We start from the raw sequence: 25,610 nt of genomic DNA on the forward strand, positions 1-25,610 counted from the left end.
TACAGGGTCTGGAAGAAATGGGAATGAAATGTCTGAACTGGGCCAAGTTGCTGGAATTTTGTTTAAAGGAAATTACTGAGATTACCACATTTTAGCTTCTGTAATGGCTGATCATTTTATGCGCCTAGGGAATGTTTTAAAATTTAAATCATTCCATCTTGTACTGGAGATATGCTAACTCTTCAACCGAACTCATCCAAAATTAATGACGGGAAGATCGCCTAGGTGTTTTTTTTTTTTTTCTTAAAGCCTGAAAGCGTGTATATTTTGTTCGATAGATTTTGGGGAATGAGTTAGAAAACATAGAAACATAAAAATAAAATGTCAGTGTATAGTTTTAAATGTCTACCGTAGTTGGTAAGAAAAGCTCTTTTATTTTATTACGTATAGATTTTCATTTTTGGTGCTGAGCGTGTATATCTGGGTGGACTTCCCACAGCTCTGATGGCAGCCTGTCAGTCAACAGCTCAGTTGGCCAGGGGCTGGGAGGTGGCCTTGCTCACATAGAAGCACAGAGTTGGGTAGCCGAGCTGGAATGGCAGCCCACATTTTGAGTGAACTGTTTGCTACAATTCTGGGCTCTGTCTGCATATGGTTTTCTGTATGTTAGCAGTACAATAGCATTGGAAAACATGGTTTAGGAAACTGTGTAAAGTGAATGAATTGTACTAATCTAATTTTGTTTTACTGATTTAGGGAGATATGGGATCACCTGGCCCAAAAGGATCTGTAAGTATGATGAAATTAAATGGTACAAAATTAAAAACATAAATAAAGCTGTAGAAAATGTAATATTCCGCTTCATGAAATGGTGGTATAAAATTAAATCCCACGAAGGACTAGGAGGAAATAAGTCTCTAAATTTACTCTGTAAATAATAGATTGGACCAGTAGGAAAAAAATTCTTAACTGTATAAATGGATCTAGCTTCTGAACCAACCACTCTAAAGAAGGGGTTTGTTTTGATATTCTAAAAGGCTCAGTGGATGTTACATTACAAAGCCCTGACACCCTCCCTAAATGGGCCATTTCTTAAAGATGTCAGGCACTCTGCAGTGAGGAGAAAGGCTAAATCTCAGCAGCAGCCATGCTTCTGCGGAATGTTTCAGTAACTGTCTTAATCTCCCACGTGTTCTAGTTGAGGGAACAGAGAGAGAAGCCGAGCACATAACAGAATATAACAGAATCATCAGAACCACAAAATGATCAGCTTCTTCCATTTTGTTATTTTATAGAAACTGAGCTCATGTCCTTGAAGTAGATGAATTCAAAGTTGTAGACCTAATTCATAGGAAACCTGAGGCGTCTTGCTAATGTGCATATCAGCACAATCTGGAACTGAGAATTTAGAGAGAAAAGGGAAGCTCAGATGGTAATCTCAAAGGCCACTACTACTAGCTTCCAAAGGATTCTTACATTCTCTCTGTTTCTGGAATATTCCCTTTTTCTGTCTTTATCTGACAAATTATCTCCTCAGCAGCTAACTTAACCCTACTAAAAAAAGAACCCATTACATATTGCTCTTTCCCTCTGAATCCTAAAGAAGAACTTAAAAAATCTAACCATTGTAGAATCAAATCAAGCTCCCAGTAGAGTAGACCACACCTGTCTGGAAGTGTTCCTGATTTTTCCATTTTGTCTAGAACTTTGGAGAGCTAGAATTTGTGTGTTTTCTGTGTTTTTATATACTGTGCCATATAACACTTCCTAGTGTGAACAGACTTTTTCCTTCATAAGAATTCCTATCTCCTACTTCCACATGTTGATCCCTCCTCTACCTTATCTGCCAGGGGCACCCACCCTAACTTGGTTTCAGGGCTCAGATGCAGGCTTGTTTGTAGGCTGCATGCACACTAGCGTATGGGTGCAATCACACTGTATGAACATCCCTTCCTTTAAACATCAAATTTCAAGAATGTTTGTGCTTAAGAATACTTGACCAGGTGGTAGCAGCACCTGCCTTTGGTCCCATCACTTGAGAGGCAGAGGCAGGTGGATCTCTGTGAGTTTGAGGCCAGCCTGGTCTACAGACGAGTTCTAGAACAGACAGAGCTATTACACAGGGAAACTCTGTCTTGAAAAACAACAACTAAAGAATACTTGAAAGGAATGGTTTAAAATTGCACCGACTATAAAGAGTAAACCCTGATGTGTTTGGTGAGAGAAATCTTATGTCATTGTCTAGAATAATTCGGTGATGTTCAAGGGAACAGATTTAAACTATAAAAGAAAAATTGATCATAATAAGTGTAGTGACCAACACTTATTGCATTCTAATTTGGATGTATTAGGAATTAGCTCTTAATTCATCCCTTCTCTTCTACCCACTTTGTATATGACACTGCCCAAGCAATGCTGAAGAAATTGAACTGTCCTGCCCCAGAGTCAGGAAAATAATTTCCTAACATAGGAGCTTTTATCGTGCACTCGAATGTGAGCTCAGATGAAAACCCAAGGTCTGCTCAGTGCACAGAGTTGAAGAACTCTTCCTGGGAAATCCAGGATCCTTATGGCATCCTGATCTTTGCATCCAAGAGCTCCTGTGCTTTGTTCGGTAGTAATCTTATCCATCGCCATCAAGAGAGTGTAAAAATGTGGCCAGTTCTGGAGTGCATGTTTAAATTTCATTTTGGCATCTCTTTGGTTTGTTTTAGAAGCTGCTGGAGTTTTTCATCTGGGTACCTGACAGTTTTGCAGCCTTTTGCAGTTTTAGCTCTCTTTGTTGGTGTTGCTTTCCAGCAAGTCTTTCAAGTTTTAATTCTCTTAGAGAAGCAATCTTGTCACGTTGACTTAGATGAATATTATTTTCTTTTACATCATAAAGCAAGATTGGGAAAGCTTGTGGGACCTTGTCTGGGAGCATGTGGTGAAATTGTGGCTTTATGTCTTCCCTTGGGCTGCACACATTGGAATATTTGAAACAGCTCTTCACAGATAGAATTGCACAGGAAAAAGAGGCAGGGTGAAGTCGCTCTATGAACATCCCCACCTGCAAGATTAGCACTCCCCGACTTCCTCTTGTCCTGACACCCCCCACTTCCTCTTGTCCTGTAAATTTTCATTCTTATTCAGAACAACAGTATGTTGTACTGCTTGACTACAAATTGCAACGAATTTTAGTCTCACAAAAGAGTGAATTAGTAAAGTCTCCTTTTAAAAGCAGTTATTATACATGAAGATTTAAAAAATGCTTTTAGTGGTGCTTTCAGGGGAAAAAAACATGCAATTTGTGTTGTATGTATGCCTCCATGCTGAGGAAGAGAGTGGTTTGTTGGTTAGCTTCTTTAATATTTAGGCTTTAATTCCCTTATTACTGAAACTGTGAAGTCGCCCCCCCCCCTTTAAATGCGTCACTTTCAAGGGTATTCTGAGTGCACTGGCTTAGTTAATGTTAGCATTTTCTGATTCCTGTTTATTACTAGTGTCTTCAAGTTCATCAAAAACATTTTAGAAAAGTCAAATACCATAGATTCTTGGATTGTTACATTGTTATACCTAAATAACACATCTTGGAGAAAACCTTTGACTGGGAAGAAGTTTTTTTTATTGCCAGAAAATGTTACCAACTGTTATTTAAAAACTAATGACAGGTTGGGGAGACAGCTGGGTGGGTAAAAGGACTTGCCGTACAAACTTTATGATCTGGGGCTGGGGATATGGTTCAGTGGTTAAGAGCACTGTCTGCTCTTCCAGGGGACCCAAGTTCAATTCCCAGCACCCACATGGCAGCTCACAACTGTCTGTAATTCCAGGATCCAACAACCTCACAGAGACATACATATAGGCAAAACCACCAATAAAATAAAAATAAATTAAAAAACAACAACAACAACAACAAAACCCCCAAACTTTATGATCTCAGTTAAGATCTCCAAAAAGTCATTTCAAAGCTGGTGATGGTGGCGTGAGTCTCCGTAGCCCCAGCATGCCAGTGGGAGATGGGCAGCAAAGACTGGCGACTTTCCAGACAGGCCAGAAAACTTGGTTTATGAAACAGCAGAAAGATCCTGTCTCGAACAAGGTGAAAATGTGAGGTCTAACTCCTAAAGGTTGTCCTTTGACCTCTGTGTCATCATTCCGCCCCCCAAACACACTCACAACAAACAAACAAAACAAACAAACAACTTGCTTGTACCGGGGCCGTGTCTTGGTGGTAGGGCATGTGTAAGGACCTGGATTCAAAACCAGGAGGAAGCCTAAAACCACTGACTTGTTCTTAGGAAGCGGCTTAAGGGATGGCAAATGAGTCCTGAAACTGATCTCATCTCAGTGGAGATTTTGAAATAATAATAAAATAATTATAAGTTTATTTAAATTCTAAGTGGCTGGTGAGTGTCTATAGTTGAGGTAACTTCTAGACAGACACCACTGAGGGACCTAAATGGTAGAAAACCTAAAATTCCACCTAACTATTTGTATTGATACTAAGCAGAACATTGCTTATGTCTAGCCCCAGTTTCATAGTGCACTCTTTGTTCTAGGTGGGTAACCCTGGGGAACCTGGCCTGAGGGGCCCTGAAGGAGTCAGAGGGCTTCCTGGAATGGAAGGACCAAGAGGACCTCCTGGACCCCGGGGTGTGCAGGGAGAACAAGGTGCCACTGGGCTGCCTGGTATCCAGGGCCCTCCGGTGAGTGGTCGACACATCCCAGGGTTTTCTACGGGTATAGCTCCATTAATCTCAACCAAGTTCTTCAGCAGTATCTCTCTCATCGATTGCGGCACCTGGTTCCTTGTGATGTCTGTCTTAACAGCTTAACAGTCTTCTCTTTACGACCACGAATACAACCTGTGTTTTTCTTTCTCATCCCAGGGCAGAGCACCAACAGATCAGCACATCAAGCAGGTTTGCATGAGAGTTATTCAAGGTAAATCAATGGCAGGGGTTGAAACATTTCCACTGCCCGCTTTCGCTTCTTTAGCTTTTGTTTCTGTAGGTGTGCAAGGCTAAGTAACCAGCTTTAAAGGTGGGAGATGCTGAGTGATGTTAATACCAGTTATGTTATGAGGTGACGCTTACCAGCTTATAATAAAATATTACCTTCTGTCTTAGCCTTCTCTCCACTCCCCATCCAGGCTCCATCTCTATGGGTCTCACCCACCCCTTTCCAGAGGAGAGGCTAACATACGGAAACAAATGCATATACACATGTCATTTTTTCCCCTCATTTGCAACACAAATTCCTAGGCACCCCCTCTCCTGAAGATGCTACCCTTTAGTGTCTATCTGGTATGATCTTAGGATCTCACAGCCCAGTGCCCATGAGTAGCATAAGGACATCGTTGATACCCACTTAGTACATATGTATAAAAAGTAACAAGTCACAGTTTCCTAAAAATGACTTGAAAAAAAAAGTATTTCTGCATTCGTTAATCTTGATCTAAATTTATCTAAGGCTATGGAAATCATTATTCATTTTAGAGTTTGCCTACTCATAAAACCACAGAGAAAATGACTATGTACAAAAATACCCCCAACTGAGGAGACACCATAATTTTGGCACTTTCTGCAGAAAACCCTCTTATTATGGTAGAATTGTGTCTCAAAGAAATGCTTGTCTTTCACGTGCTAGTAGACAATTCACTCTGTAGAGTAGACTTGTAGAATTCTCTAGAACCAAATGAGAATGAAATAAATATTTCTGTATTCGTAAGCCAACATAAGTCTCTTCACTGCACACACTTTATTTTGGCTCCTATTTGAGCTTTAAGCATTACTAACATGTCTGGAAAATTATAATTTTATGTTTATAAATTAAGAAATTCAAAATAGTCATACTTAAGTAATTTTTAAATTGTTGGATCGAAATGTGGTTTTAGTTCCTGTTTTTTTTTATTTACCCTAAAGCTTTAAGAACAATATTGCACTAGAATACTTGCCTCAGCATTTTGATGGGGTGGATTTTCTTGCCTTCCACAGCTTTAGAAGCTGATTCTGAATGTATGTAAGAAGCCCACAAACTTATTAATTTTTAAGACAAACTGTGACCATTTTCAAGGAAGGTTATTTTTAATGATTGTTACCTACTCCAAACACGAAAACAAACTGGAGGGAAAAGAATTATTAGAAGCCATGAATTCTCATGATATTTCAGATTATAGAATTGCTTTGAACCAAAAAAGCTTTTAGTTTCGATGATCGATCTCAAAGAGTGTCTGAACCTTAATTTTGAGCGATACTTCGGTTTTTTTTTTTTTTTTAAAGCTCCGAGACAACATTTCCACTCATGCATGATAAAAAAAAAAACTCAATTTCTTCGCATCCTGGGGTTTCACCGAGTACCAGATAGGATTCAGGTGTCTTTCTCAAGGTTCTGGATCACCACTCCTCTCAAAACCCCCTCACCCCGAGTTGTCTCAAAACAGCTGTGCCAGATAGATCCAGGGCAAGCTCAGGAAAGGTCACTGGGGATGTTATCCTCTTCTGGGCGAATCGTTGTGTTTGTGACCTGCAGTCTTGTTTTTATTGGCTTTCAGAGCATTTTGCTGAAATGGCTGCTAGTCTCAAGAGACCAGATGCAGGAGCCTCAGGTCTTCCTGGGAGGCCTGGTCCCCCTGGGCCTCCAGGCCCCCCTGGAGAGAATGGTTTCCCGGGTCAGATGGGAATTCGTGGTCTCCCTGGCATTAAGGGTCCCCCTGGCGCTCTTGGGTTAAGAGGACCTAAAGGTAAGTTTTATCTTATTTTCAATTACGTGTATGTGTCTGAATTTGGGGGTTCCCATGGAGGCCAGAGAGTGCATCAGACACCCTGGAGCTGGGGTTGTAGGGACGTTTGTAAGGTGCCCAGTGTGGGTGATGGGAACTAAACTCGCGTCTTTCCCAAGAGCAGTGTATTCTTTCCAGCGGCGGAACCCTCTCTGCAGCCCCAATGTAAGCTGTTCTGCCCAGGCGCAAGACACCCTGCTGCCCATTTTCTTTAGATGTTTGATCTGCACTCAAACTCACAGACTCAGAAAACTCGGAGACTCTATAGTCGTTGTATATAGCATTTAGTCTAAGGATGTCGGAGTGTCTGTTAACCTAACAAAGGTGCAGGATATGTAACGGTGTCGCGGTGTCACCTCCTCTTTGAAGAGTTAGTCTGGTACCTTCACTCTTGATGGGCTTTTATTTTCAGCCTCATGGTGCAAACTAACTTGCTTCTTTCCTTAATCTAAAAGCAAGCCAAGTGCTTGTAGCCAGGAAATGTTGCAAAAACAAAACACAGTTTTGTGAGCAGGTAAGACATTCGCAGAGCTGACAGAAAGACAGAACGCCTCAGACAGCCTTTGCTAGTGGAGGTATGGGAGCCGAGGTGTGTATGGATAATTTATGGAGAATTAAGTAAAGCGAGGAATTTCTGTGCTGTGACCAGTTGCTGACAGCTCTCCAGGGAACTTCAAAAGGATGTGACATAAAAAAACAAGAGCCCCCACCCCCATTATTTTTTAACATTGTGGTGTTTCAATTAGGGGCAAATATTACGCTGTGAAGGGTCAGAGGGCAAGTCAGCTGCCTCTTCGGATCTATAAATGAGTTGCTGATGTGGTTGGCTAACTGCACCCCCCGTTGGAACAATTCGTTTAATTACTTTTTTTGGCAGGTGCAGAGCTGTGTGTTAAAAATGGACTCTAATTGGGACGCTTGTAAGTCTGGAGAGATGAGAGAAAACACAGAGTGCTCTGTTCTCCTCAGAAAGTGTCCGGTGCTTATGCATCTTTGTCCGTTTTAGCACTAGCTCAGGACTCTGTGCCAGATGAATCTTGTGGGCAGTCCCATCCACCCTGAAGACCATTGCTTGGGTGGGTTATTGGGTTGGTTGGACCGGTTGGACCACAGGCATCAATGCAGCCTTCCCCGACTTCACATGCAGTCAGCCTTCCCTGAGTGTCAAGAACAGCCATGTGAAAGGCTCCTGAAACCTTATGAAGGTCTCCAGTTCTCTGCCCCACCCCAGACACACTGAATCAGAAACTCAGGAGGGAGCCTAGTACTTGGACTCAACAGAGTCTCAGAAGATCTGATGTGGTCAAACATCGGTGTGCCCGTTCAAGTTCCTTAAAGGGTCTAGGGATATTAACCACAGAAATAGAAAACTCACATCCCTGTTCTCTTTAGCAAATCAGTGATTGGTTCAGATCTTGACTTTGTGCTAGTACCAAACTCTCCTCTAGGCAGCTTATGGAGCCCCCTCCTCCAGTCTGGGCTGCATGAGGAATCTCCCTGGGAATTTTACAAGCAGTCCAGCAGCAATTCCCCCTTCCAGACTCTCATGATCAGATCTGGGCTTTGGGGGTTTACGATGCCCTCTCGGTGGTCTTAACTGTAGTCAGCATTTTTGTTTTCTTTTCTTTTCTTTTTTAAAAAATAGTTATTTATTTATTTATTTGTTTATTTATTTATTATGTATACAATATTCTGTCTGCGTGTATGCCTGCAGGCCAGAAGAGGGCACCAGACCCCATTACAGATGGTTGTGAGCCACCATGTGGTTGCTGGGAATTGAACTCAGGACCTTTAGGAAGAGCAGGCAGTGCTCTTAACCTCTGAGCCATCTCTCCAGCCCATACATTTTTGAAGTGCTTTCTGGGGGAGCTTTTGGCTGCATGGGAGAGCGGCTGTGTGGAGCAGGTTTGGCTCTAGCAGGAGGGCCTCATCTGAAAGGAAGAAAAGCACATTTCCAAATTTGGACCCCAAGAGAGGCCTCAAGCACGAGGCTCATTTTCCAGTCCCTGCTGGATGGCAGGGGTTTCTTCTTCTTCAGTGGTCACAGCACAGTCCTTCACTCCCAGCCTTCCACCCCTCCCTCCTTTGATTCCTTTAAATTAGAATTTTCTAAGGTTTACTTCTGAAATCTGGGGTGGAGGCAGGCAGGGTAGGTGGATTTCATTACCAGCACTACAACTAATTAAAAAAATACACAATTCTAGGTAACTGACCTTAGCTTTACTCCACCACATATAGGACAGTAATATTTAATGAAAAATATTTTATTCTACTAGTCAGAAGCTTACAGCTTAAAATTTCCCCAAGGAAATGCATTCTACTGTGTTGAAATTTGAATTTTGAGTCATTAGAGATGCTCTTCAGTCTGTCTGTCTCTTTTCCACACTTTCATCTAAGAAGAGGAGATAACGTGAGACTCACTCTTTCATATAGTCACTCTGAATCTTTTCTCAGAGAAAGAAGGAAAGAAGCTACACTTATTATTAAGGCTTTTGATAACCCAGTCTATGTCTTAGTCATTGTTTTCCTCTTGACCCTGGAACATTTATATAAGAGCTCGTCACCTTCCCCAAGTGTCCCTTCCCCACCAATGTAGACTGACATCTCCATCCACAGGGGTAGTTCTCCCTGACACCATAATACGTGTAACTGCACACATGCGGGACCAGTGTCCATGCGGCAGGCACCGCTATACGCATGGCGGGGCCGAAGAGTGACAGCAGAGCGGCCTTCTGCTCAGTTTGCTTAGCGTTTTATTCGTCTTTCTGCCCATAAATCTCATTTTTAAATGTTCACTGTTAGGATTAATTTTTAAGCTCCTTTGAATAAAGGCTGTGCATTTTTAGACATTTCAGTGTGAGCCAAGCAGATGTGACACCATGGAAGGGAAGGTGTGAGAAAATACATGTTAGAACGGTGACTCATATGTTTACTCTATTAATCTGTTCTTGGGGGCAGGCGTGCAGAACATCAGTTAGAGCTTGTGAGTAATAAAGGTGACGTAAACAGCATCCGGAAAGCCCAGCATCCTGCTCTTCCTCTCAGCCTGGCTCTCACTTCATACCCCACCTAAGGCTTTCTTGTGTGTGTGTATATATATTTAGCTATTTTATTTACATGTGAAAACATTTTGCAGCCTTGTTTTGCAGTTGCCGAGCCCCCAAGTTCGACTGTCTCATAAATGCCTTGTGCACATTTGGTTGCCACCCGTAGGATATTCCCAATCAACTCCCAGTTATAAGTGAGAGACACTTGTGATAGCACGCTTTAATTTTTAAATTAAGTTTGCTTTTGGTAATATTACATTTACACCATTTAAAAAGTTAAATGCAAGAAATGAGTTTAGTAAAGAATTTCTCCCCCAAGCTTCCTGTCTGCTTAGTTTCCTTTGAGGACTTTTTCTTATGATAAAGAAACCCACTGGCTTCTCGTGGAGCCCTACAAGTGATGCTGTAGAAATCTGGGGACGGAGCTTTGTCTGCCCCCTTATGAACAGAGTCACATTGTTCTTCAGTAAGCAATCCGGACTTCATTTGTTTTTCATTTAACAATATGTCCAGGAGACCATGCCAAAGAGCTTCCTGTGATTTCCCCAGCGGCGCAGCTGTCTGTTCTGTGGCCATAACTCAGTGTTTACCTTTAACGATCCTTTTGACAGTTTCTAGTCTGCCGTTGCTGTAGCAATGTGGAGCGTACAGCAGCACACACATATCATCTTGGTCCAAAATATTAGCATGGACTTCATCCCTGCTTCTAATTCCAACTCCATTCCAAAGTATTTTGCTGTTCTGAGAGTAAAGGTCTGGAAGTAGAATTCCTGGGCAGCACGGAGCTCCACTTTTAATTTGATTATTATTGTCATACCCCTCCAATGAGCCCATGCCTACTTGTACTTTCCTAAGCAATATGCAGTTCTTTGTTTCTCTATAATCTCAATATGTTTGCATAACCATGGAACTTTTGCTAATTTTATAGGATAAACATCTCTGTTCCTTTCTAATTTGTGTTCATCTGAAAGCAAACTCAGGGGCGCTCTCATCTATGCGACAGCCCTTTCTGTTTTCTTTTCATGGCTGCCTAATCATGTGTTGCGGGAGGTCCTTTCGCTCCTTCAGCCAATAGCCGAAGAGATACCACACGGTCCTTCCGCTCCTCCAGCCAATAATCATGCAGTTTGCTTATCCTTTTAAAATTAATTTTTCACTGCTTGTGTGTGTATGTGTGCCTGGTTGGGCATATGTGCACCATGTATGTGCAGGTGCCTGTGGGGGCCACAGGGGGTGCCCTACCTCCTGGAAATGGAGGTACAGTGAGACACCTGATGTGGTTCTAGGAACCGAGCCTGAATCCTCTGTAAGAACACAGTGCCCTTAACCACCGAGCCATGTTCCCAGCCCCGTGTGTTCCCGTGGTTCCTAGACATTTGATCACTTTGTGATTTATCCTATCATTTGATAGATGTTTAGCTGTAACTTCTTTTCCTCATGGGCTACTCACTTTTTCTAAGCATTTGATAACTCGCTCATGTTTTCCGCTTGAGATGCCACCTTCGTGGCTGGAGAGGTGGTTCAGAAGTTAGGAGCACTTGCTGTTCTTGCAGAGGACCCAAACCCACGAACATTCTAAGCACCCACATCAGAGCACTAGCACAAATCTTTATCCCCAGTTTGAGGGGACTCTATGCCTTTTTCTGGTGTTTGCAAGCAACTCACACACATGTGCCCATGCACACACACACACACACAAACAGACAGAAAACACAATAAAAGTAATTTTAAAATAAAAGATGCCATCTTTGTTATAAACCAAATTTCTCATACATATTTGTATCTATTAGGACCTTGTGCCTCGTGGATGAGAACTACACCATTATGATAGGTTTAATAACTGGTAGGATTAAGTCCTCCGTACTACTTTCCTTGGGTGAACTTTATGGCTATTCCAACCTATGTGATTTTTAAAATATAAGACAGGATTATCTTCTCTGGTTTAGTGCACTTTAAAAAAAAAAGGGGGTTGTAATCAGTATTCCTCTTAGGGAGAAGGATGACGCTGTATTGGGCTGTCAGTCCACTCCAGGATGGTTTCCAAGCCTTTTCACGTGCATTAGAAATGCTCAATTTCTTTCACGTGTTACTCGAACATTTCCATTAAGCCCACGTCTAGTTGTTGAGTATTTTAATTGCTGCTATAAGTAGCCTCTGCCATTTCTCATAACTGATGGCTCTTTGTATATGTGAAAACGATTGATTTCGGGGTATTAATTTTGTATGCTAGATGACTGAATTCACTCATTGTTTGCAGTAGTTTTTGAGCCAATTCTCATCTTTAAAATATATGTTCCCATTATTTAAAAATAGAAATGGTTTTAATTCTCCAAACCAAATGATGTGCAATAGTGGCAAAAGACTATTCTCACTCTTCCTGGGTAAGGGTCACTGTCAAGGGTTATGCTTACAGATTGAGACAGATTTGATCATATCAAGGAAGGATACATTGATTCTCGCCTTATCAAGTGTTGTACTGAAAATGAACATCCAGTTTTGTGAAACAGTCATTTCAGGGACTATAGATCAATCCTTTGTTTGTTTGTTTGTTTGTTTCTTCTTTGGTCTGTTGATATGCTTTTGGCCTTGCCTCATGAGTTTGTGTTTCTTTCAAAGTTTAAAATACAGAAGTTTATTGATATATCGAAACATAACATTTCTGTAATGAAATGCAGGTGACTTGGGAGAGAAAGGAGAACGTGGCCCTCCAGGAAGAGGTCCGAAGGGTTTGCCTGGAGCTATAGGTCTCCCAGGTAAGTGAGTTTCTGCGGTAGAAGGAGGGGAGGAAGTGCGTGCGTGCGTCTGTCTGTCCGTCCGCCCGTGTGTGTGTGTGTGTGTGTGTGTGTGTGTGTGTGTGTGTGTGTGGTATAGAACAAGAGCTGAGGAACATTTTAAAGGAAGCGCTGCTCAGTCACTAAAGCTTATCAAGTACCATGATGGTGGGCACCGAGTTTTCACAACTGACTCTAATGAAGAAGTAAGTGACTTGTAAATCAGGTCTGCATTCCTTGCCAGCAGATAGATATCAAGGCTTGAACTATTAATTTCTTAAAGGAAAATAGTATCAAGGTCCATTCTTACTCCACTTGTTAAAAAAAAATTTGCAATGAGTGCAATTGCATCCATGTCTAGCCCAGGTGACCATTTATTTCATTATAATTATTAACCATTTTTATTAGTTGGTGGTCATGGGAATCAAGCCCAGGGCCTGGCACACACGAGGCAGGTGTTCTACCATCACACTACAACACTAACCCTGACATTTTACAAAATCCAGAGCAGTCGTTAAAGGAATCCAAGTTCTCAGTTACTCATGTGGTCCGCGGAGTAACTGAAATTTCATTTTAAAAGCTTTCCTTTCAGATACCCAGACCCTCGAAAAAATCCACCCTGCCCCAAACAAACATTGAGGGAATTCATCTCATAGCTGCAAAGAACTCCACACAGGAGCAGGTCAGAGCTGTGTGGGCCAAGGTGACAGAGCAGCTTCTGTGAGCAGCAGAATCCTCTCCCTGGGCGCTCTGTGTTCTCTTTCCACACGCGGTGTTGGGGTCTGGCCTGAAATGGATTCGTCTGCTGGGGAGGTGACTTGTATACCCAGCTACTGAAGGAGCTCTGTGGACCCACGGCCTGGCTCAGCTAAGCAGTGGGTAGGATGTGCAAGCTGCCCCCTCCTGACGGCTGAGGCACAGCTGGGGAAGGTTTGGAATCTATTTGAGGGCAGTTAGGGACAGAGGGGCGGGAGGGAGGGAAAAGAAAGTAAGGTGTGGCTTGTTTCAATCACGGATTTAGAAAACTTGGTTTAGAGAAATTTAGGAGAAGAAATTACCATTTTATAATTCTGCCAGAGGTTACATATTTAATCATGGCTATAATTATATAATTATGACAAAATTAAAAAAAATCCTTGCTTTCCAATTATCTATTTCATTGCTCTCGGGAATTGCTTTCTTATTAAAATTTTGGAGGGGGACTGAATTTGGACAGAGCTCAAATGCTGCCAATCTAAAACCGTGATTTATGAGCCTGTCCAGATATTTTCATAAATGAATATTTTTTATGGTTGGGTAAAAGAAAAAAATCTAGCTGGACTTTGAAGGATCAAGAAAAAGACTTTAACACACAATAAAATGTGGGTTTGTTGATGGCTGAGACAGAGAGAGAGGAAAACAGTTCTCACTATGAGTACCCCCCTTTGACACTGAGCATCATATGGGGCTTTTCTTTCTTTCTTTCTTTTTTTTTTTACATGGGTCATCTCTCCCTTCCTTCCATCTTTTTCACACTGATTCTCTCCTTTCTCCATCTCCCGCATCCTCCATCTCCCGCATCCTCCATCTCCCGCATCCTCCATCTCCCGCATCCTCCATCTCCCGCATCCTCCATCTCCTTTCTCCTTATCCTTCATGTATGCCTTCATCTCAGTTTCCTTTGGGGGAAGGCTTTGTTACTTTGATGAGACAATGACATCATTTGGTGAATTTTGAACTTCAGATTAATTTTCAAAAATATATGCTAAACTTCCAAATCATGGCCACTGGAGAAGGGTGTTCTGCTGCAGGTTGCTTCTCCATGGGTTTCAGTAGACTACAGGGTCAGCATTTACCACTCCCCAGGGTGCCTGTTCAGGCCTGTGCTTTTCAGACAGGTTCACATTCTCTTCTTTGCACTGTAAATATATTTGCCTAATTGGGTCAGACACGTCCCTGACAAGGGATTTCCTGCCTGAAAGCTTAGGCCCTACCATCTAGAAACCCCGGGTTCAAATCAGGCCACGGTCCTTTCTTCACCTTATGGCCTTGGGCCAATTAGTTTCTCTCTGTGCCTCAGTTTACTTGTTTACAAAATGCCAGGGAGGTCATTCTGAGCGTGTAATCTTGAGAATTACGAACAGGCAGTCACGTAAAGTGTTTAGGACAGTTTCTGACATGACAGTTACCACGGAATGTGGCCTATTAGTTCAGTTTTGCTTTTGACATTGACGAGGGGAGCTAAGGGCAAAGCTGAAACTTAGTGGAGCCCTTATAGCCCAGCGTTTACTCCTGCTGCCCTTAGTGGGCAGCAGCAGGGAAGCTTGCTCTTCATTGGCCCTCCTCCCAAGGCACCGGCCTTCCTTCATGTCATGACTCTAGAGACCTGGTCGCGATGGTCATTCCACTGCTTAACTGTCCAACAAGTGAATGAAATTTTAAAAACGAATTTCCTAATAGAACTTAGAATGTGGTTTTGTGGTACTTTCCAAATATGATGCTAGTCATAGCATTCCGCGCAGGAACCTGTTGCCAATCTTCTATGTAAATACACATTTTACCTGAAAGTAATATTGCCCTCACCCTTTTTAAAGTTTTATCTTTTAAAACTTTGAACACATTTCAATTAAAATCTACTTAGTATCACTTTCTTTATACCACTTAAGCTCTAATTTTTAAATTTCATTTTTAAAATATGTTCTTAATTGAATTAGAATTACCTCGTTTCCCCCCTTCCTTTTCTCCTTCCAACTTCCCCGAGTGCTCTCTGTCTAATCCCTGCATGTCCACCTTGATTATCATTGATAGCCTCTTTTTCTTTCTGATTGTTATACACACTCACATCTACATGTATATGTATGTACATGTTAATGCAATCTGCCAAGTCTGTTGGTGTTGGTATATATATTCATATATATATATATTCATATATATGGTTTAAGGGCTAACTAGTCTGCATTGGACAACCCATAAGGGGTTCATCAGAGGGAGAGGGTAATCCCCTCATTTGTTAATTGCCTATAGTTTTTTTATCTAGGCGCGAGACCCTGAAAAATCCCCCCCTCCACATTAATATTCCATTGTCATTGCCATGGCTCCAGTCTTGTTTAGTAGTCATCTCCAGGAGACAGTTTCCCAGGAGACTTCCTGGTGTTTTAGCTCTTACGGTCCTTCCACACTTTATTCCTCTATGTTCCCTGAGCCATAGATCAGGAGCTGTAATGTAGATGTGTCCCTTGGGGCCAGGATTCCCGCAATCAATTCTCTGTGCCTTGTGTCCAGTTGTGGTTTTCTGGTTATCTCTATTGTTGAGTTTGGTATTTAAATCCGATGGAGTGGGAAAAGATCATTTCATCATTCTTTGTGCAAACATACCTAGCATTGAAACACTGTAATAAGTACCTTTAATAGCTATCGGTTGTTAGAATCCCTGTCATCTTTCTGTGCTGTTTCTGCTCTGTCTCCCTTCCCAGCGGCATCTCTCTGTTCAGTGGTAAGCATTACATGCTCTGGGATTTTTGGGTGACATTGCTTATTATAGACCAGATGTCATCATTGTAATGTTGATTATCATTTTGGCTATCGTACCTTGTTATTTAAAAGCAGACATGTGCTGTATAGTTTGTTAGTTGAACTAGAAGGGACAGACATTTAAGGACTATGGTCCCAGATGCAGGTTCCTAGGATTTGTGGTCCCTTTTCTTCCTTCTTTCCAGTGACCACTGCTCTCAGTTCCTTCTTATGGAGCAGGCTTCAGAACCAAGCCCCCTATGGGTGTATCTAGGAGAATATATGCCATTGAGGAGACATGCAAAGCCCAAAGAGTAGGTCCTTGCTAATCCCCACGCTGAGAATTAACTGTAGTTTATCCTTTCTTTATTTTGGCCATATACAGACTGGCCCAGGTGTCACACACTCTGACAACGGTATCTCCGGTTGTAAGTGGTAGAGGGAAATATTTGTGTTTCCTGAGTCTAGGTTCATATAAAGGACAAAATGACAAGTTTTCCAGTGTGATTAGTTTGTCTTTGTCACCATAGTTACCCGAGGCGGGCATATCCCCAACCTCTTATTTTTCCGCCTCTCTCTGAGAGCTGTGCAGATCTCATAAACAACCTCGGAGCCTTTAATCCCCCCTCTTCTCCGTTCTCTCACCAGAGCTAGCTGGAGCTGGTGCTGAGTTAGGTCATCTCATTAAGGGACATCCTCGCACGCCTGCTGCCACTGAACTGCTCATGTGTGACCAGTAACTCAGCACTCAGAGCTTTCCAAGGAAAAATATTTAATAATAAATCCTGACTTCTCTGTGCATTCAAACTCACCGGGGAAAGGAATAAATTAAATAAAGAATCTTGTGAAATAGCACAGAAGTAAGCTCCACATAGGAAAAAAAAAATGTAACTTTGGGGCAAATCCCCAAAGCTTAAATAGTCGTTCCATTCATTATCAGATCGCCTACTTAACGCTGACAATTGTCTGCGTGTCTTTTCCCTTCATTTGTGTGTATACCTTATTTCCTTTTGTAAGGCATTAGGGGAACGGGCTTGTCTCCATCAGTGTAACATGCCTGCCCTCTAGTGTCAGGAAAACTTTTGGCAGTGTGGCCGTTGATGCTTCAGAAAGCCCTGTAGCCATTAGGTAGTTGGTGTGGTTAACAGGCCTACAGACTGGACAAGGAATTCGGGGGACTCTCCAGACCCTAGTCTTCCCAGCACAAGCTGGACAAGGCATTTGGGGGGCCTCTCCAGACCCTAATCTTCTCAACACAGGCTGGACAAGGCATTCGGGAGCTCTCCAGATTCTGCTCTTCTCAGCACACAGAGAGCTTCAGCTGGACACTCTAACGTAGCCGCTCAAGCTAGCATTTGCACTGCTTTGTGAACAGTGGCAGTGAATCCTCTCCAACTAGAATCCAGTGTCACCCCAATATGAGGCTCCCTATCCACTAGTCTAGAGCACCCTGGGGAGCAAGCTGTGACTCTCAAGAAATTGATAAGCTATTATGGTCAGGCCATTACCTGACCTCCGGCATGAACACAGGACAAAACCCACTGAAGTAAGTTAGTTTCTTATGACAGAGATCTCAAACCGTAAATTTTTGTAACTGTGGCTCTTTTTTATTTCTTAGTCAAGTTAGACCCAACAAATTCACCACCAGCATCACCACCACCACACATATAACCTCAGGAAAGTTGGTAAATCATTATTTATGGAAGGTTAGTTCACTTAGAGTAGGGTGAAGGGCCCTTATCGCTAACTACAATGTTTTCTAGATCAGCAACTTGGAGGCCAGCCTTCTAACTCTGTTTCCATATGAGGGAGATGAGGTCAACCATGAGCACAGCATATGGCATGTGAGAGAAGGGCACTCTGTGATGCTGGTGATGCTGGCGATGCTGGTGATGATGACATCATCCGTAGCTACAAGGGTATGCATTGCTGGTGCCCTTGCTGAAGGCTGACTGGGGCTAACTGTGACTCTTCTAAGATCAGGCTAGGATAGAAAGGGACAGTGTCGCTGCCTCTACATCAAAGGTCAAGAAGAAATTTGAATAAACTCAGCAAGTTAAAATAAAACAAATTAAAATGCCCATGTGCCTTAAAGTGTGTTAGGTCCGAGCCAGGCATGGTAGCTCCTGCCTGTAATCCTAGCACTTGGGAGGCAGAGGCAAGAATTGAAGGCCAGCCTGGGCTACGCAGTGAATGAGGCTAGCCTAGTCTACAGAGTAAGATCCTCACACTGCTCGCAGTGTGTTAGCTGGGAAACTGTGAGTGAAAAAGGGAAGAATCTTTCTGTTTTTGCTGTTGTTTATTTGTTTGAGCAGGGTCAGACTACATATTACTGACTAGCTTTGAATTCTATATGTTGAGCGTGCTGGCCTCGAACTCATAGAGATCCACCTGCCTCTGCCTCCCACGTGCTTGGATTAAAGGTATGTGACACCACATCTGGCTGAACAAATTCCCTTTAACTTAAGGTTTCAGGGAGGGGACTAGTTTACTAACCTGAAAGAAAAGTTAGGACCAGTTGTTCACACCAAAAATGGGAAGGTCTGATTTGAATCATGGCTGTTGTTTCCCTGTGGTAGCAGCTAGCAGGAGCAGGCCCGGGGCATCCATCCTCCATCTCCCCCCCACTCACTGCCCTCTTGTGTTTCCCCAAACAGGCACAGAGCATTAGTGGTTCTTTCTCTCATTATTTGTATTCTTTTAGTAAAGACAGTGGGACATTTCCTAATCCAGGCCTGTTGGTGGATGCCGTTTGTTGCCAAGGATTCTTCTCTCTACAGGCTTATAGTTCTTGGCTTTGAGTGTGGGGGTCCTCTGTGACAGCCATTCAGCCATGCCTTTGCCTTCCAAAAACAGCTGCAGACAATATGTAAACAAATGGGTACTGCTGTTTCTAATACAGCCATTTTTACAAAGAAGATTTGGCATGTGAATTGAGGTAGCCTAAACTATGCCTACCTGCCTAGAGGTTGGCCTAATTTACACTACTTGCCTAAAAGTTGGCCTTATCTATGCTGCCTGCCTTGCCCCCATAGTCTTTAGATTTGAATTCTTCTTGTGAGCATGGTCATTTTCTCCTGATCTTGATCTGATTTCAAGATGAACTTGACATATCTAAGTGGGACATTCCTATTGATAAAGTACATGAAAATTGCCTTTTGCATGTAGTTAGATGTGTCCTATTTTTTTGAGCTAAAAAAAAAAGTCAACCTGACCTTCAGCTGACTCTAATGTCAGGGGATAGAGAGGTCTGTGCTGCAGGAGCTGTTGTGACAGCCTTTTCTATAGAGGCTGTGGATGAGGAAAAGCCTTTCTCCCATTAGAGAAAATGCATAATCACCTGCTTCATCTTAACTTAGAGTTGGATAAAAGCCTATGAGATAATTTATTGGAAATAACACATTTCTGCTTAACTGCAGCCTTAAGATGCATAATTCAAAGATAATTATTCTCCCGTAAATCTTGCTAATGGTTTGCCCTCTAACATTGCTTCGTGCAGTGCTTGATGTAAAACACACAGAAGAATGAGATGTGTATAAAATAGGGTCTCCCACCCACCTTTACTTCAAAATATATGAGATCTGCAATAATCATACCATTTATTATGACCAGGTCATTATAGTAGGATGTATGTAATTAGACCACGAAAACAGAAATAAAGACCAAAGACCCTGGAAAAAGCAGGAGGATACCTTTACCTACAAAAAAAAAAAAATGTGCAATTGAACGTGAAGATTTGGCTTTCAACTTCTCCACAGAATGCCTACGATAAGAAAACTGAGGCAGAATAAGGATCCCTGTAGCAAGACTGCCATAGCGAATGCAGTTGCTTCTACGCTGCTATCTTAGAATCACTTTTGGGATAACAGAATGAAAGCACCGTTGCTGCAGAGAGGGACACATTCAATAGAAAGCCCTCTTTGTTATGGGCACTCTGTCTCAGGAGGTGCCAAAATAAAACTGTCTGCAAGAAACTCACTGTGGAGAGACTCATGTCGGGGTGCAAAGAGGGACACATTCAACAGAAAGCCCTCTTTGTTATGGGCACTCTGTCTCAGGAGGTGCCAAAATAAAACTGTCTGCAAGAAACTCACTGTGGAGAGACTCATGTCGGGGTAAAATTATGGAATTTTGTAGGCAGCATGGTGTGATCTTCTAAAAGACATTAATAAATAATATTTGATATTTGAGACAGTCCCCCATTTAACTGATGCTGTCAATCACAGAATTTAATAACAAACACAACATTCCCATTTTGTAGATGATGAAAGTTTGAGATTTTTTTTCTTTTACTGGTTCTAGTTGTTCATAGAGTTACAACTTAAAACCGCTTGTCCTGAAAGTCTATGTTTATCTTTGTCTGGCTATGGATCCCTATTAGAAATTAGGGAAGCTGCTACTGCTCGTGAGAAAGGCAACATGAGCCATAAATCAGCCCAGCATGTGTGATTCTGAGTCTTCCGGTAGCCAAGATGCAAAGTCAGGTGAAACCGACTTTAATAGTGCAGCTAGTCACTGACTTAAGGTAGTTAGTTAGGTTTTTCAGTGTTGTGAGGATATGAAGCGAGATAAATTTAGTAGAAACTTCACTTAAAAATTCTGAATTTTGATGTGTTTTGTGGAGTCAGTGATCTATAATATGATAGTCTCTCCTGATGTCAAACAAAGTTGGCTATGCACTCACTAATGTAAAGACCTGTACCTTGCAGTTTCTAGTCATGATGCTTGAGAGCTTGGGTGCAATATTTACTTAACTATGTTGTCAACATAGCCACATTATACACTGAGGGATGCCTGTGCCTTTTACTTAACCCACTAGCTTCAAAATATTATTGTGTCAGGTCTAAAATTTGCTATAAAATATTTTACACCTTTTTCTGTTAAGCCTTCAAATTTCAGCTTTATTTTATACCTACAGTTCTACAGGCTCCGCCTGGGCCAATCACATTTCAGTAATCAGTAGCCATATATGGTCAGAGGCAGCCATGACGGAAATGTGAGAAACAGACACGGAAATCCCTTTCCGCCTTTGTTTTCCATGAAATCCACGTCCACCAATGGGGTTCCCCGTTTCATCCTTGTGCATGATCTCCAAGGGCATTGGCTAAGCATCTTGTTGCACCCTGCTGGGCTGTACGGTCTAGCGTCTTCTGCTAATCGATAGTTTGTTCACACGTGTGGGTTTGTGTCTGTTTTAGGTGATCCTGGCCCTGCCAGCTACGGGAAAAATGGCCGAGATGGAGAACAAGGTCCGCCAGGAGTGGCAGGAATTCCTGGTGTGCCTGGGCCCCCAGGGCCCCCAGGCCCTCCTGGTTTCTGTGAGCCAGCTTCTTGCACCCTGCAGTCTGGTCAACGTGCCTTTAGCAAAGGGCCCGACAAGTGAAAGCCTTAGCGTTAGGGGATCCTCTTCACAAACCATGCCTGGGAGAGAAGCAGGGGGGAGAAAAACACCCAGAGCTGGGGCAATGACTAAAAGTTTCATCTTCAGCATGATTACACACGTCCTACTTGACAATCAGATTTAGAAAAATGGTGCTATTCATTAAGTCTTGTTCCTTGTTCATGGAAGAAAGACTGGTGCGACATCAGACAAAAATCAAATTCAAATTCCCTTTAGCCGAACTTATAATCTTCTGCCAAGGATCTTGAACTTTAGTTTGTTATGGATAAATATGTGATTTATTGTGGGCCAGTGTGCCAACGAACATAATCAACTGTCCAGTTTACCTCAGTTGCTATCGTTATCTTCATTTCAATTCAGACACTGTTCTCAGATTATTAATTCAGTTATATTATTAATTCAGGTATCGCTAGAATAGTAAGGAAGAAACCCCACTACATTCAATAAAATTGGTGCTTAAATCTTTCTACGAGCTGTGTCATGGAAGTGATCTATTTACATCATACAGTGGTTTCTATCTTTATTCTGAATTTGTGACTTGTATGTACTGTACCCCAAACCTATTTGTATCTCCCATATCAAAGCAAAGAAGTAATTTTAATACCCTGACATGCATACATTTTATTGTTGACATTATTTATTTAAAAATTTGAGGTAACATCTCTGGTTGTACCAAAGAACAAATAAACACAGTTTCATAACCTTTTGTATGTTTCTAAGTGAGTAGTTGTGTTAAAGGCAGTTAAAAGTTAATTGAATTTGTTTATATACATTAAAATTTTGACTTGTTGCTACTTCTAAAAACGTGTTTGTTTTACTGGTTTATTCCATCAAGAGAAATCTGAAAAGTTCCTACTAGTCCATAGAGTTACCCTGTGACAGATATTGTATGTATATGTGTGTGTGTGTGTGTGTGTGTGTGCCGAGAAACTTAATAGATTTCTTCGAAATTCTAATGAAAACTATGACATCATTTCTCCTAGAAGAATGCACAGGTACATACACATGTGTACTTTGTGCCGTATTTCAGAGAGTTCATGGCGCCCTTTAATCTAGACTTGTTTGGTCTCTCGGTTAGTAGCATACCTTCATTTCAGAAGTTATTAGCTGCTTTTGGAAACCTCAATCGATGCAAAAATGACTTACACCTTCCACCACTTTTTATAAGCTTTACAAAGCAACTTATGCAAAGCACCACATTTTTTTTTCTAAAAAGATAGTTTAAGGTTACATTATGGCAATTAAATACATGTGTACAATATATCATAATTAAATCAGGGCAATTCTCCTTTATAATTATTATTCTTCAACTATTATGCTATGTGTTGGGAATTGTGTGTTTTAGTCATTTGGAAATTCATCATAAATATTTTCAACCTGTAGTTGTGCTGATATGTCAAAGATGAACTATAAGTAATTCCTCCAGTCTGGGTTTTAGTGCCCTGTCCTAAACATCTGCCTCGTCTGTTTCCTGTGCCCCACACCCCAGTCTCCAGGGACAATTCCATTCTAGTTTCCATAGAGCAGCAAGAATGTGTGGCATCTGTGTTCCCAAGTCACATGACAATCTTTACTTCCATCCATATTCCTGTCAATAAGATACCATTGTTTTCATGGCAGAACAAAGACATATTTCTTTGTTAATTCATCCACCCAAGGGCACATTGGTTCCATAGTTTGGCTCTTGCATAGTGCTGCAACAGACATAGAGTGTTTGTTACTAATAGACAGGAGTTTGTTGTTAAAATGATTTAATCGTCTTTGAACATATATACAAACATACAGTGGTTGAATTTCATGTTATTTGTACTTATAGGTTTATATATATTTTTGATTCCCCATACTATTTTTCATAATGACTTTATTATAATCCCCCTACGAGTTTGTAGGGCTTCTCTTTTCTCTACATACTTGCTAGCATTTGTTAGCGTTGGTTTTTATTATTGCCATCTAAGTAAAGTTGGATTGTGGCTTGTTTCACATTCTCTAATCATCACTGAGATCTTGTTTTATGTGCTCATTGGTTATTTATATGTCTTGAAATTTTGAGAAATATCTGTATTTTTTGGCCATTTTACAACTGGATATTTTTCTTCTTCAGTTGAGTTTACTACATATTCGGGATCTCACTCATTTACTGGAGAAACAGTTTGCTCATACAAATAGAAAAGGAAAAAATGAAATTATTCCTATTTGCAGGCATTATGATTCTATCTATAATAAACTCAAGAGAGTGCAGCAGGAAACTTTTAGAATGAATGAACCTTTAGCAAAGCAGCAGGACACAAAGTAAGTGGCTGTCTAACCTCCTGACAATGAACACACGGAGAAAACTGTCATGAAAGCAATCTTTCATTATAGTGTCAAAAAATATAAAATACCCGGGAATAATCCTAACTAAGGATGTGAAAGTCCTCTACACTGAAGATAACAAGACACTAGAGAAAGAATGAAAAAAACCTTCCATGTTTACAGCTGGTAAAAATAATATAGTGAAAATGGTTGTGTTACCAATAGTGAGTTATAGATGCAGTGTGATCCTGTAGACAGAGGCTGCTTATTTGTTCCTGGTCGTCCAGACCCAAAATAATCACACAGAAACTGTATAAATTGCATTACTGCTTGGCCAATGGTTCTTGCACATTTTTAGCTACCTCTTACATCTTAAGTTAACCCATCTCTATTAATCTGCGCATCATCACGGCCTACTGGCAAAGTTCCTTCCAGCATCTGTCTTTTGCAGCAGCTGCATGGTGTCTCCCTGACTCCACCTACTTTCTCTGCTATCTTTGCTTGGAATTCCTGCCTTACTCTATTCTGCCCTGTTATAGGACCAAAGCAGCTTTATTCATTAGCAAAACAAATTCACAGCATGCAGAAAGGAATCCCACATCACCTCCCTTTTTTTGTCTAAATAAAAAGGAAGGTTTTAACTTTAACATAGTAAAATTACATATAATAAAACAGGTATCAAGCAAGAATTACAGTTATAATATTTATATTTCTTTTATCTTTTATCATTACTAAGGAAAACTCTAATTATAACTATCTATTCTTCAACTCCATCAAAGACACCAGAAGGATATAGTATTAATTAAGTTAACAGGAAGTGCATCGTAAGCAACTTCTAAAACTCTAAAATTGACAGAGACATCTTGCTGCCTGGACTGTCACCCAAAGTTCTTCTGTATCATTGGATTCCTGGGTGATCTTGGGGAAAGAGAAGAAATCACGCTGCAGGTCTAGGGACAGGGTTTTAAATACCCTGTAGGTGTGGTCTTGAGCTTTGGGGGAGGAGTCACTGCTTGGTGAACTTTCTAAGGGGCGGAGTTTGGAATGGGGGAAAGTGATACTGGAGCAGAGCTTGAACTTGAACATCCCAACCTTCTTGGATATATAGGCACTGGTTCAAGACTATCTACTTCCTATGGCATGGAACAACATGAAAGGGAAAGTTAGGAGTCAGTGGGCTCATGTTTAGTGAGCCCGACAGAAGAGCAGATATGCTGCTCACTGGGACATTTTGAAAAGCCAGAGGGTGGAGGATTCCAATTGTTGGACAGACCATTCATCTTGGGTAGGTGCCCACTTGAGCCAGGAGAGGTAGTACCAGCACTGATGTCCCAGGAGTTTGGGGGAATGGCACGCTAAATTGGGAAATGATGTGTTCCAGGAGTAACTGAGCCATCACATCTGCTGTTTCCCTGGAGGTCTCCACCTCCATTCATGAATAGAATACCTCTATTCATCCTGTAAAGTTGTCAGTAAGAGTTAAGAGATAACGGAGTTTTTTTTTGAGTGAGCATGTGGATGAAGTCAACCTGCCAGACCTCACCAAGGTGATGTCCTTGGTTGGTGTCCCTGGTACTGATGCAGGGGCTGGTGTATTGGAGGTCTCCCTGCAGGTTGGCCTTGGCACATGTCTGGCAGGGGGAGTGAACATGTAAAATGCAGGTTTGCAGGTGGGTGGGATCAAATAGGGGCTCTGGAGACTGAGATTAGTTTCTACCAGGCCAGATTTCTTAATACAGTAGCAGAAGCCTTTCCCCAAGAACAGGCAGGTGTCTGTAGGACAGCTGGAATAGATTTACATCTGAGTGTCAAAGAAAAAGGCTATGGCTTTGGGTTAAAAAGTCATGAACATTTTTCCTAGGGCCTGGCTTTAGCCTGATGAAACACACCTTTAAGTCTACGCTTAG

At 41.7% G+C, this 25,610-nt stretch overlaps 1 protein-coding gene across 1 annotated transcript in view; it reads left to right on the forward strand.

Moving 5' to 3' along the window:
* Window positions 1-22,145, forward strand: part of Col9a1 (collagen type IX alpha 1 chain) — an 82,102-nt gene extending 59,957 nt beyond the window's left edge. The window contains exons 30-35 of the mRNA XM_013351004.2: window positions 697-729; window positions 4,482-4,628; window positions 4,812-4,866; window positions 6,476-6,664; window positions 12,426-12,503; window positions 21,209-22,145. Coding sequence (XP_013206458.1) covers window positions 697-729; window positions 4,482-4,628; window positions 4,812-4,866; window positions 6,476-6,664; window positions 12,426-12,503; window positions 21,209-21,393 — 687 coding nt within the window. The 3' untranslated portion in view covers window positions 21,394-22,145. The remainder of the gene's footprint in view (window positions 1-696; window positions 730-4,481; window positions 4,629-4,811; window positions 4,867-6,475; window positions 6,665-12,425; window positions 12,504-21,208) is intronic.
* The last annotated feature ends 3,465 nt before the right edge of the window (window positions 22,146-25,610 follow it).

This window comes from Microtus ochrogaster, linkage group LG2 (assembly GCF_000317375.1).
Source record: "Microtus ochrogaster isolate Prairie Vole_2 linkage group LG2, MicOch1.0, whole genome shotgun sequence".
Taxonomy (NCBI): Eukaryota; Metazoa; Chordata; class Mammalia; order Rodentia; family Cricetidae; genus Microtus; species Microtus ochrogaster.